This window comes from Mugil cephalus, chromosome 4, assembly GCF_022458985.1.
Source record: "Mugil cephalus isolate CIBA_MC_2020 chromosome 4, CIBA_Mcephalus_1.1, whole genome shotgun sequence".
Taxonomy (NCBI): Eukaryota; Metazoa; Chordata; class Actinopteri; order Mugiliformes; family Mugilidae; genus Mugil; species Mugil cephalus.
Genome location: NC_061773.1, coordinates 23992844 through 24006901, shown reverse-complemented (window position 1 = coordinate 24006901; position 14058 = coordinate 23992844). Strand labels below are relative to the sequence as shown.

At 40.5% G+C, this 14058-nt stretch overlaps 1 protein-coding gene across 2 annotated transcripts in view; it reads left to right on the top strand.

Annotated features, from left to right (window-relative positions):
- Positions 1–14058, top strand: part of fbln2 (fibulin 2) — a 67473-nt gene that overhangs the window by 15177 nt on the left and 38238 nt on the right. For both annotated transcript variants that reach the window (XM_047584173.1, XM_047584172.1), the window contains exon 3: positions 13653–13776. In XM_047584173.1, the coding sequence (XP_047440129.1) occupies positions 13653–13776 (124 nt within the window). The remainder of the gene's footprint in view (positions 1–13652; positions 13777–14058) is intronic.

The following is a 14058-nucleotide window of genomic DNA, read 5'->3' as shown; positions in this document are numbered from 1 at the left end:
AGGAGTCACTAAAGCCATTTGCACTTTGTCCTTGGCTCTAGTGCTTGCAATTTAAGCCTAAGCTGAGTTTGCCAAATACTCACTCCATTACATTGATTAGAGGGACCGGAAAGTGTTTATACTGCCTACCTTGGAATGGAATATGAATTAGTACTGGAGACCGAGAGGAAGGAGGATAATTTGGGGACAGGCACAATATACAGTATATTTAACCGCTTTCATTAAAACAAAATAAAAGTATTTTATTTCTCATTTCTATGATTAGATCAGTAAATGTCTTTTTTGTCTCGGGCTATGACATTAACCGGGAAGCCAGACCAGCACCCGCCTAGAATTCAGGCCGGTATCTGCGATTGTGTAAATACACCCTGATGTGTCTGGTAAAAAATAATAAATAATATTAAAAAAATAATATAAAAATAATAGTGCACTTCAAATCATCACTAGCTCAAATAACTAAAGCAAAACTGAAAAGCGGACACTTGATCAAGCACTAGAATTACATTAACTACCTAAAATGAGAAAAAAACATCCTTAAAGAATAAATATTTAATGTGTTATTTAGTTTTGATTTGGCCCAAGTTCAAGAGAAGATGTGTCTTGTGACCTATGCTGCAGTCAGCCACAAGGAGGAGCTCAACTTGCTTTGCCTTCACTTTTGAGGTGTTGTCATGGCGTCCAATTTTCATACACTCTAGGGATGAAACCCCATAATCAAATGTATATTTCATCCAAAAGGGGGGTTGTCCCCAGAAATTGGGGACGTCTGGTCACCCTAAAAAAAAAACAAACCCAAACAACCGTCACGGCACCTTTTATTTGGCACAAGTCTTCTCGTTGTGCCGCTTCATTTTTCGGACCTTTCCATCTTCACCACACCTCCCAGTGACACAGTCGAACCATGTGTGTTTAGAAGCATTACATTGAAAATGGTACGGTCTGAAACGGTGTCTCACGGTGTATCGTTCCAGACGTTATGTAATCAAATACACTGGTATGCTGGTATGTTAAAAATTCATATCATAATGAAATAAAATACCGGTATTCGGTGTGAACCGGTATACAGTACCACCTAGCCCTAATCTGATGTCCTCTTTTTCCCAGACATGTCCTCTTTTTGAGCCGTTTTGTTCTACTAGAGCCTCAAACATGTTTACATCCAATTTGTGTTGTGTTTCTCTGTGTGCCGCACCTCCCCTCCCCCACCGATGGGTCCTCTTTTTCACAGACTCATATCTGGTCGCCTTATGCAAAGACAAATAGTGATTTTAAACACAGAAATGTATTCTTAGGAGAATGTAAAAACAGAACCAAGTGGTCCTGAGATGGACTGAGATTAATTGAAGTCAAATGATGGAAACATATGAGCTGCGTTGGAGCCAATGTAAAATAAAAATGAGTAAAAAGTATCTGCCTTGTACAGTGATGGATTCCAGGAACAGTCACTAACTAATGACATAAAATGAACTCAGCCAAAGCACACGGTGGTGAACGCATCAAAAAGAAATACAGTTCGTTCCAGATGGTGGTGTAATCATCTCCCATTATCTGAAATTATTTCATGGCAGCATTTTGTTTGGCACTTTCAGCAACCTCAGTCACTGCTCTCTCTGGAGAAGCAGGTTCCTCGTTGTCAGCTTCGTCCTATCGGCGTAGCTTCAGGTGGCTGATCGTTTTCAGGTGCAGATCTGTATGCTTTCCTGTGCATCATCCTCTGATGTTTCCTCTGATGCTGAAGCTCAGGTCTGCTGAGCTCTACAATTGAAGAAGCCTCTTGTCAGGGTTGTATTTACAGATTGTGTAGGACCCGAGTGCAGCACTCCAGGAGATGAGGCAGGGTTCGAAAGTATTTAATGGTAACAGAATGTAACATAAAGCACTGCAGGTAATTCCAGACAATCTGGACCCCAGCCTGTTGTCACAGCTCACCACTGAGGAAGGGTGATTCATTCGACTATCTGTGACGCGACAGAGGGGGAAAAACATGGGACTGTTGAGCATGTCACCATGTGACTCCAAGGATTTAATGGAAGACTTGGACGTACCAACTGGTTAATGTCTACTTTAGTTAGTTTTGTGTCCTACTTTCCCGTTCTTAGCTGTAGTAGACTGGATTCCCCTAGAGGACCCCGTCTAAGGGTCTAATATTGATTTATTGACCATTGCCAGATCAACCTATTGAGGTCACAAGGTCAGGCAGAAACCTTTAAATGAAGTCGACCAGGCTCAGCGTCAGATACAAATCATCAGTCTCTCTAATAGCGCTGTGGTCGGTATTGATTTCACCGAGGCAGAGTATCAGTTACCTTATGGCAAACAGAGCAAAATGACGCAGTTATATTCTCAGCTATTTACGCTCCGCTTCAGTTTCTGCTCTAAGGTCGACGCCGGCCATCAGGTGTCCTGCTGCATCTGCCCATCATCTCCAGTCCCACGATTTGACACGAGGGTCCTTAAGCGCCCTCTGGGTTTTTCTGCCTTTCTTGTTTGGAGTCTGGGTGTGGATGAAAGTGGCGTTCCACGCGATTAATAAGAGGGTTTTGTTATTGCGTTGGGACCAGAGGGGACTGACTGCGATCCCCTCAAGCTCCAACAGTTGTTGCATCCTGCTCTCCCTGGATAATACAGCTGTTATGAAGGGCTGCTGCGCCACACACTCCTGCTCCTGATCTGAGTCTGACCTATTCCATGACCTCAATCTCAGAACAATCCCGCATTCACTGCAGCTAAGCACAGAGACTTCACGGATGGCTACCAAGAAAATATTGTCCCCTGAAGTTTTAACATTGCAGCAGGCTTGTGCTGTAGCCAAAAAGATGTATCAATATTTACATAGTGACTCAGAAAAACACAAGAACATTTCAGCCTAGACTGATCTAATTTATCTATTTCTTTCTCCCTTCTGAAAGGAATTAAGTTCGGCACTTTGTGTGGCTGGAGAATCCAAGACATTTTTTTTTATTGTTATTGTTTTACCCAACAATGTAGACAGTGCCTGTTAAGAGTGAACTGGCATAGATATTGTGAATAATGGATTATGTTGGTCCTTATCTCCTCCTCTTACATTTTTTTTTGCATATAACGTTCCTTGATGGCTTTATTTTACTTATCTTAAGTGGATCTGTGAAAGCTTTTTCCTCTAAGGCTGCTATCTTTGCTTTAGGGGCCTTGTTGGGAGGAAGTAAATTCTCAAAATAAAAAACAGCAGAAGGATGATGGTGTCGAGTGGGTCCCTCATCTGTCATCCGAGTCATTGTTATCACTGGAAGTGGAGGGAAATGGCCGGGCAGTGGTTTCAGTGCTTCCCACCAGCAGTAAAGTGGAGCCTCGAGCAGCTAATCATGAAATAACTGGATTTGTTTCCATGTCTGAGATAGAGTCAACAAATGCTCGGATTTGCTGTCGAGGAGGTAATTAGGAAATGTGTCGAGCTAATCAAGGCAACGAGGCATCTTGTAATGGCATTGCAAGGGGAACTTGTGAAACATTTGGAAGCTGAGGCTTACCGGAGCGTGGTGATTTGTCGCCACATTAATTAGAAATAAAAATGAAGGAAAATGGACCAGTTCAAACCAAGTTTTTGAAACTTCATGATCAAGACAAAATATTATAGGAAAAGCACATAGCAATAACTATGTGAGAACCAAAAGAGCCCAAAACACACCATAAATGGTTGGTCGCACTGTATAATATGTTGGTATTTGGTGGTGTTTATGTATTTTATATAATAGCTTGTTGGATCAAAGTATACATAAAACCATGTAGATTACTACTGCTTTTCAGGTACTTTGACATATTCCGCTTGATATGGGGAAAAAATGGGGGAAGAGAAAATGAAAGAAGCATTTTTCAAAATAAAAGTTGGATAACTCTGAGTTTTCATCTTTGTAGTAATTTACGGTTCATTTTTAGTCTTTGTCAGTGGAGAAAGCAAATCCTCGGTCAACACTGAAATGTTGTAATGAAAATGAGAATCTATATGGCTTCCTCATTTAAGCATCCACTTGACGTAACTACACTGTGGTTAGTGGTTGCAGTGAAGCATTTAGGAGCTAAAGGAGCCCTATATTTCTGATTACAAGCTGGTACAATACAGTCTGCTATTGAAGATTTGATTGGGGATTTTGAAAAGAGAATGATTGAGTAGATATTGAAAACATATTTAGAGGACACATTCCAAAGTTACAGCTTGTAAGATACATTTGAGGTTTTAGACGTGCTTTAGAAGAACTGTTTCCCTCTACATGACCCCTGTCACTATGCTAAGATAAATTAACCGCACCCCATTTCTGTACAAATAATATGAGATTAATCTCTAACCTTGTGTGAATCCACTTTTCCCAGACAAATATTTCAAGCCTTCTGCGGAGGCACTGAAGCAGAAGCCAGGCGCTCTTGCTCTTAAAATGTAATATACACATGTCTATTGAAAGCTGAAATGATTATTTATTCAGTCAGAAAAGCATTCGAAATGGATTCATTTCACGTTTTCAACTTTGGTAGTAATACTCTCCACAGTGGGGATTCTATAACTGGCAGATGTAAGAGAGCACATCTGCCAGTTTAAAAGAGTTGCCAGGTGGGCAGCTCTTTCAAACCCAACGCTGTCAAGGCCATGTCTGGTCCACAGCTCCGATCTCGTCCAGACTGATGTTGTGGATTCCTACCAGACTGATCCTGCCTCATGCAGCTTGACAGGAGGAACGTCCCGGAATATGAAATAAATTCAGTCATTACTCAGATTGGCTGTGAGTACGTTGGCGATTTAGTGAACCCTGATGGTTTGTTACTGTTGCATTTTATGGCATTTGTGTTCGTCTGACCTGCAGATATTAAATGCTCATCCAAAAGTGATCTATACTTTTCAGGCCAAATTTGAATTTTGTGTTGGAGCCAAACTGCCATCTCATTTTTTGAGGGTTGCTGCTGTGGACAGGCTGCTGTTGACGTGCATCTGGGGCTGATAGATTGCCAGGCATGAAAAGGGCTAACTGATGGTGGGGTGGGCTGGATGGGCATGAGAATACAAGATTAGCATTTTTAGGCGAAGGAGAATAAGAATTCTGTTGTGTCAGAAACAAAGGGCAATGGGCAATAAGTGGAAAATATAGTATTTCTGGCTTTGCATGAAAGGAAGGAAGAGACAGACAATGTCTGTGCATGTGTCAAGGAATTTATTTATTTATTTTTTTCAATTTCCATGAAACCTTCTTCAGGTCCAGCCCTGGCTCAGTGTGCTGACAGTCCTATCTAACCCACAGTTACATTAAATTCTCACCTGCTTTACAGACGATGTCCTAGTGAGTTCAGAAGGTCAAAATGCTATTGAGAAATGGAGATGATACCCACAGATCACTGTGGTTATGTTAAACAATCCTTGCGCAGAACTTAAACATCTACGACTAAAACCAGACTCTTTCCTATGGTCGTCCACCAGATGACCTCAAAGAAATCTAAGCATCCCTCAGTGTTGCACCGACCGACTGACTGACTGGCTATTTGCACAAAAAGAAGGAACACAATCTGCTATGCAAAAGCACACCTGTCCCTCCAACCAAAATTGAAAAGCAGCTGGTCTGCCAAAATGAAACGGGCGGTGTGATCTTTGGCTGGGAATGATTTCCACTCGCAGGAAACAGAAAATTAGAACTTACAGAGTGAAATCCAGTGTATAAACATTCAGAGAGAGACGCTTTTTTTTCTTCTTTTACTCTAGTATTTCATCACATGTCTGTGTCTAAATATTAATTGGAAGTTAGTTTTAATGCACTGACTTTCTAATCACCAGGTTGGGTCATTGCATGCTAAGCTATCTGAGCTCAGTCTTCCAGACTCCATCATACTGCAGTGAAAAGAAGGGTGGTTTTGTTGGAATGTGGCTCAAGATTTCACAGGTGGACACTTAATATGGAATATATAGTAATTCAAATCCACATAAAGTGTTTGGATTTTCAGCACAAATGTTTATTCTGACCAGAATGAGGATTCTGGACTCATTGCACATTTTCTGTGCATGTGTTTCTGTTTTGCATTACTGGTGGCAGATTACTACAGAAGGCGAATTTCAAATAGTATATTTGGTTAATTTCTTTGTGTTCCTTTTGGCACCAGCCATATGCTAACCTAATTAGCCTCGGATCAGCAAGTGACCCAAAGCTAGGCTAGCTGAGGTTATTAATATCATTATTTTGTGTCCACACTTCTGAGAAGCCACTGGCCCAGTTACTCCAATTAAAGAAATTGTATTATCCACTTTTTTCCTAAACCTCTGTCTTACTGTACAGTAAGCCCGTTGTTCTCCGCCTCGTTTGTTTGTTAAGGAGTGATATTGATGAATGACTACATGTTTTTCAGAGTAGGAAAAGTCTGCAACTGTACCAGAGTAGTGAGCTAATGCTGTTAGCATTCTTGCATTGTTCTAAACCATTATCTGCTCTGGCCTGCTTGTATTATTATTACACTCCCTTAGCGCCTTGTCAGTCCATTCATACCGGGCTGCACAAATAAATACACCGAAAGCACTCAGAGGCAGGAAGGATAGAATCCATCATGGTTCACATCTGTGAAAGTTCAGCAAGATTGTTGGCAGTTTTGAAAACATGTGGCGGTGTTTTTATCTTGGTCCAGCTCATACAGTATGTCGGCCACATGCAGTTCACTCTACACCTTGTTTCTTCACCTTATGTGCTTTGATCAGTATGAGAATATAAGAGCCAATGGAATTCTAATGGTTTCTGTCTGTATTGTACGTTTTGTAACCAACACGCTTAGGGAAAGTAGGAATTCCAGCTATTTAAACCTGAAGTCGAAGTCATTGATTTGTTAAGTCTCAATTCACACATCAGCCACATCACTGGACACGAAATCTGTTTACCATATCTTCTGGGCACCCAACACCAGATAAACAAAACTAGCACCTTACAAGCAGAAACACTGCAGCTTAGGAGCTACGTGTACGTTGTTGTAAACCAAAACTGAGCTAACAGGAGTGAACATATGACTTTAATTTGCCACGTGGCCAGAAATACGTTCAACTAGCATCAGATTTATAGAGTGAGGTCTTTGTTGAATTTGGCCACAAGTTCGCTCTAAATTATTTGCACATTATTGAGCAATATTAGCAATTAATTTAAATTTTTGTTTATTTTAATTTCAGCTTTTGTAAAACATAAAGCAAATGTGAATTTCTGCTCTGGAGAATCAAAAAAGACTAACGACGGACACTAAATGATAATAATGAAAACAAAAAAAAAGATCCTAAGGGCGACTACAGATTTGGTCATAATTCTCTATTTGTGTTTACTCCAACCAACCAACTTTCACATTACACATTTAAAGAATTGGTCACTTGATAGATAATTAACCTCCTGAGATCCGGTGTCCTCATATAGGGACATTATGTTTTAGGTTTGTTGCAGCTTATTCTGCTTCATTTAGTCCTGTTGTCCTCATAAGGAGACACTTTAGTCCGATAGCGAAGGGTCAATACACTTGTTTATTTATGCTTATTAACTTGTTTAGTTAATAATTCCATGCAAATTTAACAGATTCAGTTTTCGTTTGAGGACGTTGGGATTTCATCATTTCCAATTCTGCTTTTGCATTAAAATTAAAACCGTTTTATACTTTGGTACACATTGGTGACTTAAGTGAAATAATCTCTGTGTTCACATACTTTTTTTTCAAAAACTACTTCCTGTTCAAAGTACTACTACTCCTACTACTACTAATCCCAAATAAAGATCTTAATCTCATCTTGAATAAATTAAGATGAATTCCAAACAAATGCTCGAGTTTCAGGGAGTTAATATAAAAAACCATGACCCATGCAGCTTTAAGAAACATTTGATCCATATATTTGCTGCGGCTATCCATCAGTCTATAAATTAAGAAGTAATTAAACAGTTATTTGGGTGTCTCGGTAATTTCTTTTCACTTTTCGTGTTTTCATTCGAAAAAGAGACTCGTCGCACCAGCAGTGGTGAACGCTAAGTGGCTGATATTTCTGGACAGCCATGCCTCAGCGTGATAAATCAACATATCGTCACCTCATTAGCTCCTAGAGCGTCCACGCTACATAAGCAATGGTTGCAAACATTAAATTTGTCACGGGGCTGAAGTTGGTGCCTGGATGTTGTCATACATTCTCAGGTGGTGCAGATGTGTTGACATGTGCCTCGGTGTGGTGTGAGGCAAGGCTCTGTTTGGCCAGACAGAGTAATGATGGGCGAGCAGTGTGAGACCTGGCTAATCTGTCCAGACAAATCCCACGGGAGCTCCTTAGGCAGACGGATGTCTCTTATTTTTGGTCTATTTGCGGCACAACAGCGCTGCCGCCTCGGAAACTGTGTCGACCCTTTCAACAATGGGTGCTGACAGAAGTGTGTTTTCTGTTAAATTATCCACTAAATATGCTTGTCTCCCTTATTTCTCTGGTAATTAGAAGGCCACTCCCAAGTATTAAGCTGCATGTGACCTTGCAACTGAACCTCATGTTTGGCCTTTGGCAAGCCCTCCTCAGGCATACTTCACAAAGAAGTGAGACATTGCTCCGCTTCCAACTTTCCCATTCAGCGTCAGTGTGAAAAAGATGAACCTATGGCTTCCGAAGGTGTGCCATTTTCTTTTTATCTTTACAGAATCAGATATAGACTCTGAAGGCTGAACTACTGTAGGCAAAGGGGGCAACTGCATGGGCCCAGATTGATCCAAACTGTAAAATCTAATCAATTGAGTTTATTTAAAAAAAAAAAAAAAACCACACTGCCAGGTAAGTAAGATTACCATACCGTGGCAGTTCTGAGCTAAGTTCTTCAATTAAAGTAGAACTTAATTACTAGTTCTTGAATATATAGAGGGTATGCATGTGACATCACAGCTAGTGAAGTCTCCATGGTTACGGCCAGTGAGTTGAGCGTAGAGATTAGCCGCATTAGTTTGAATCATAGTCTTTAATTGCGTCTAAACTGTAAAACTAAATTAAAAAGATGGGGAAGAGATGTTACTAACAGATTTGAAAAGCAGTCAGAGATATATTTTATACAAGAGAAGTAAATCGATCGAAACAACTGGAATCAAGGCACAGAAACCTGGAGTTGTGGTTCACATTTAGTGTATAAATTTATTTTTTATATTTTTTGATGAAGTCATACCTTGAGTTACATATTGTATGACTAACGTTACTTCTCACTAAAGCTCTTAGCGTTAGCATCTTTTATTTAGCTACATTTATCATAACTGAAATGACCTAAAACTAACTGAAACTGAGGCTAATCCACTTTTCCAAATAAGGAAGTACTCTAGTACGAAGCCATGGGAGCTGTGTTGTATAAAGTACCAAAAGGTCATACCTTAGTATGAGTATAGTATTTCCCTGCATTGAATTCAGGTCAGTATAAATTTCAGGGTAACTGTTTTCTGGCCACATGTCAATGTTTGTGGATCATTTGTTATTTGGTAGTTTGTATGGATCATTGTCCAACTGTGATTAATTTGATCTGATAATCCACCTTTTTCCCAGTCTCTCTGTATTTCACCATGTTTTTGCCACTCAGAGGGTGTGGGTCCAGGCAGAAGTGACGTCAATGCATACTCTCTGTAGTACAACTAACATTCATTTAACATTAATTCATTCAGTGTCGACTGGCCAACACAAATTAGGTGCGGGACTCGAACCAGTGCCGGCTGCACCGAGAACTGTAGCCTCAACATGGGGCGGGCGCTCTACACACTGCCCCCTAAAATAATATTAACTTCAGATTTAATTATACTCACGCAATAGTTCAGATTCACTTAATTATATCAAATAAATGCTTCAAGCTATACTATCAAACATTTCAAGTCAATAAAATATTTCAAGTTCACCTGCTGCCTTAAAAAAAGAAGAAAAGAAGAAAACCTCTAAAACTGATAAGAAAAACTCTGTTCTTATCAGTTGAGATTTTAAGTCGAGTGCACTAATGTTTTCGTTTCCACTTAGATCCCTCATCTTGACGTCAAATGGCAAGTTCCAAAGTTTATGTGAGCTTCTGTCTGAATCAACTCACGTCTTGTTTGTTCAGAAATATAACATTTATTTTATCTAGGCCATTTAGACGGGAGGAGGACGTTAAAATTCGATCCACCAAAAACAGCCTCTTTGGAAGTCGGTCCTGGTAGGGAAACAAACGGCTGCTGAAATCAATCCATCAATCACCATTATGATGCCAACATTTTTGCTGACGTTGTAATGCTGTGGTCTAATCCTCTTTGCAGCAAATTGAGACAAAGGAATAATAATAGTTCTGTCTAATCAAAAAATGCAAAAAAAAAGAAAAAAAAAAGGCTGCAACATTTCCCAGTATTTATATCTTATCACCGGTCCAAACTGATTAGAAAGATTAAGTAGGGATCCCCTACCTACTATGTGTGTTCTATATTAAACTCGAATGCTATTTATAAATATAAATTATTATCATCATTTTGCAGCTGTATATCTGTGCATGTGTGTATGAACTGATAGATGGATAGCACTCCGCTAATATTGCACGGTGCTTCTGGATTTAACATGTGGGCACTGAATAGGCTCTTGGCCAATTGCGGGAAACCTGACAGAGTCGGTGTGTAATTTGCAGCCTCGCGATTGGCTCAGCAGCAATAGGGGCGGGGCCTACTGTGTACAGGAGGCTTAGATTGACAGAAATTTAAATTTGTGGGGGGGAAATTAAATAACTGTATAAAAAATGTCTAATCAACCAAAGATTTTGTGCAGTACCTCCACGGACCCCCTAGGGGTCGCGGACCCCCTTTTGAAGACCTATGGCCTATAATATTTAGATCAATAGAGGCTCAGCAGTGCATTTTTGGAGTTAAACCCAGCGTCTACTCTGGTTTCTGGTAAAGCAACCAGAAACATGTCCTCGTTTCTCGATTCCACAGACTACACTGCATATTGCATTAACATTGAAGTAAAAGCGCAGGCAGGCTAGCGTGAGACATCTCTGTGTTTGAGATTAGGATCTTTTGAAGTAGGTTCTCAAAAAAATGACACGGATCCTGAAATAATAATGTTTTACAGAGCAGAACACAAAGGGGATGAAATGAGAAGCTGCTGTTACTTCCAAGCGTCTTCTCGACTTCAAGTTATTTTCTGAAGACTGCTCATGAATTATGCACCGTAAGCCGCAGACTGCATTCGCTTTAAATGATTGTTTACTCAGCTTAAAGGGATCAGGGACCGGGATGAAGCTGAATGCTGTCAAGTGAAATTAAAACGAAAAGTTTCAAAGTGAAGCTCAAAGCAGAACTATTTAAGGCCTTTCTGGCTTCCTGTGGTTATTCCTCCTTTATCTGAACGTGCACGTATTCCATTCACAAAATAACTCGCGCAAAAAACCTGAAGCTAAATCGGATCGCAGTGCTACTGTGTATCGGAGGAAACCTGACGTTGCTGGTTTTAATTACAAACATTAAGCCTGTATGTTTTTGTATAGGAATTCACACAATGAAATAAAGCAGCTAAAACTATTTTGCATTTGTTGTTGCTTACGCTCAAAGTCATAAAACAAAGCTTCATTTAATGGCAGTGTGAATATGAGGAATATGCTAATGTTTCTGCTCTGGATATAAGCCAGTGAAGCTTTGTTGAGTCGAAAAACAAAAAAGCTCTTTGTCAGTGGCTTTTCTTCAAAGGCGTACAGTGAAGTTCAGTGCGTGCGCTTGAAAGTTTATGCTAATATGGGTATAAAAGCAACAGGGTAAGACGCTTTGGGTGTGGCACGGGGGCGACGGGGAGGCTGACGAGCTCTCAGTGCTCAGTAGTGCACCGAGCAGCGGCAGCTTGTCTCATGTTGTTTACACCCAGCTACTGCAGAGCAGCCTGACTCGTTGTTACACACTCATTTTCAATGTGAAGCTTTGCTTCAACGCAGCTAATTAAAATCAGAAAACTGAGATGTTTCGTTCTGCTCTGAGCATCAACAGATATGTGGGGTTTAGATGGGGCTGGGCGGTATATGACCAAAAATGGATATTACGATATTTTTAAAAATTCTCATGGTATCACAGTTTTTTGTTTTTTTTTCATGTATAATCATGTGTTGACAACATTTTCTACTGGTTGATAGAGGAATTAATGCACTAGATTGACTAATGATGGAATATTTTACTGTGATCACGAGTAAATGTTGTAGAATCATCCCACACTAGTAGTAAAACAGGTTTACGTGGCCCCGTGTTTAGTGCTGCCTGCCTTCTCATTCATAATAATCTAAAATTGGGGACATTTTCAGGGACAGGTTTAGCCGGGGGACAGGTCATCCAAAACGGGGACTGTCCCCAGAAACTGGGGACGTCTGGTCACCTAAAAAAAACAAAAAAAACAACCACCCAGGCACCTTTTTGGCACAAGTCTTCTCGTTTGCTTCAGTTTTCAGACCTTTCCATCTTCACCACACTTCGCAGTGATGCAGTCGCACCATGTGTGTTTAGAAGCGCTACTTTGAAAATCGGTCTGAAACGGTGTCTCATGGTGCAGCGTTCTGAACGCTGTGTAATCAAATACACCGGTATATTAAATATTCATATCATAACAAAAAAATAGCGATATTCAGTATGAACCAGTATACTGGTCAGCGTTAGGTTTAGACATATGAAGTGCATGAATTCAGTAATGTTGGCCCGGTTTAAATCACGTTTTATGCAGATTTATTTCAGTTAATTACACTGAAATTATTCTATTTTATCATCAGTTGTCAAAATAGCTTTTCTGGACTTTATTTATCTCTTGCAGACAATTTAAGGCACATATGAGTAATTTTAAAGAACACAAAAAATCCACAATATATGCAAAACTTGCACTGTCATTGAAACTTTCCAAATCAGCCATAGAAGATGTAAAAACGACTGTATGAATTAAGTGGATAAAGTGCAGACGAAAGTTAAGGGATTGTGTTGTTGCTTTTATTGGAATGTGCGATCGCTTCTGAGATTCAACATTAAAAGGGTTTATTGTCATGTGCACAGTGTAGAAACATGTTAACCTGTACAGTTTCACACACAGTAGAAGAGGTTTTTGTCAACTTCTGTTAACTATGTGTACATTGATCAGCCACAACATTATAACTACTGATGGGAGAATTGTGGCATTCGTGTGGATGTTACTTAGACATGTACCACCCACGTAGACCTGACCAGACACGACCACCCCATAGAAATGACCCTCCTTGATGGCAGCAGCCATCCCCAGCAGGATGCACACAGACACACACACAAAAACCATTTAGGAACCACCACAACTACCACAGGACACCCTCATAAGGCCCATGTCCATTCTCTGATGAGTCACAACTGTTAGAGGCTGTTAGGTCATAATGTTATGCCTGATTGGAGTAGATTAAGCTGAGAGATTTTCCTCCGATGCATAAAATGAACTGCTGTAGTCTGCACCACTTAGTTAGCTGGAGAACTCTTAAAGGCGCCTTCGAGGTCTGATGCAGTCTACCATATGTTTCTGTCAGACAGTTTACTGCATCCACCGTGTACTGAAGGCCACTATCTGCTCCATACGGCGCAGCTCTGCAGACATGTAGGATTTACGGCAGAGTTGTTTTTATTCCATCCATCTTGGCTTCTGCTGATATTCACATACCTGCGTGTCTTCGTGCTTCCTGCAGGTCCAGGTGTCTCTGCTGAGGACCTGCTGCAAAGCTGCTGCACCGCTGGCCACAGATGGGCCGCCGAAAACCGCCAGTGCAACGACATGCCTGTGCTGGACAACGATGAGCGCTCCGTCTGCAGGTAAATGACGTAGCTTTAGGTGTCAGAATGCATTAGGCCTCCCACCAATTTTACCTGCGACTGTTAAATTAGTATTCTCATCATGAGGAGGAGGCATTTAAACAGGAAGCCTGTATTACACTCTAGAGGTGCAGAATTATGAGCATTTCCACACATTAGAGAAAGTCTAGCATCCAGGGTTTCTGCATGTAACTAGTACAATTCTCAGAATATGTAAAAACGCACCATGGTGATGCCATAAAGAAATCATCATGGTAATAGCCAATTCTATAATAATACCAT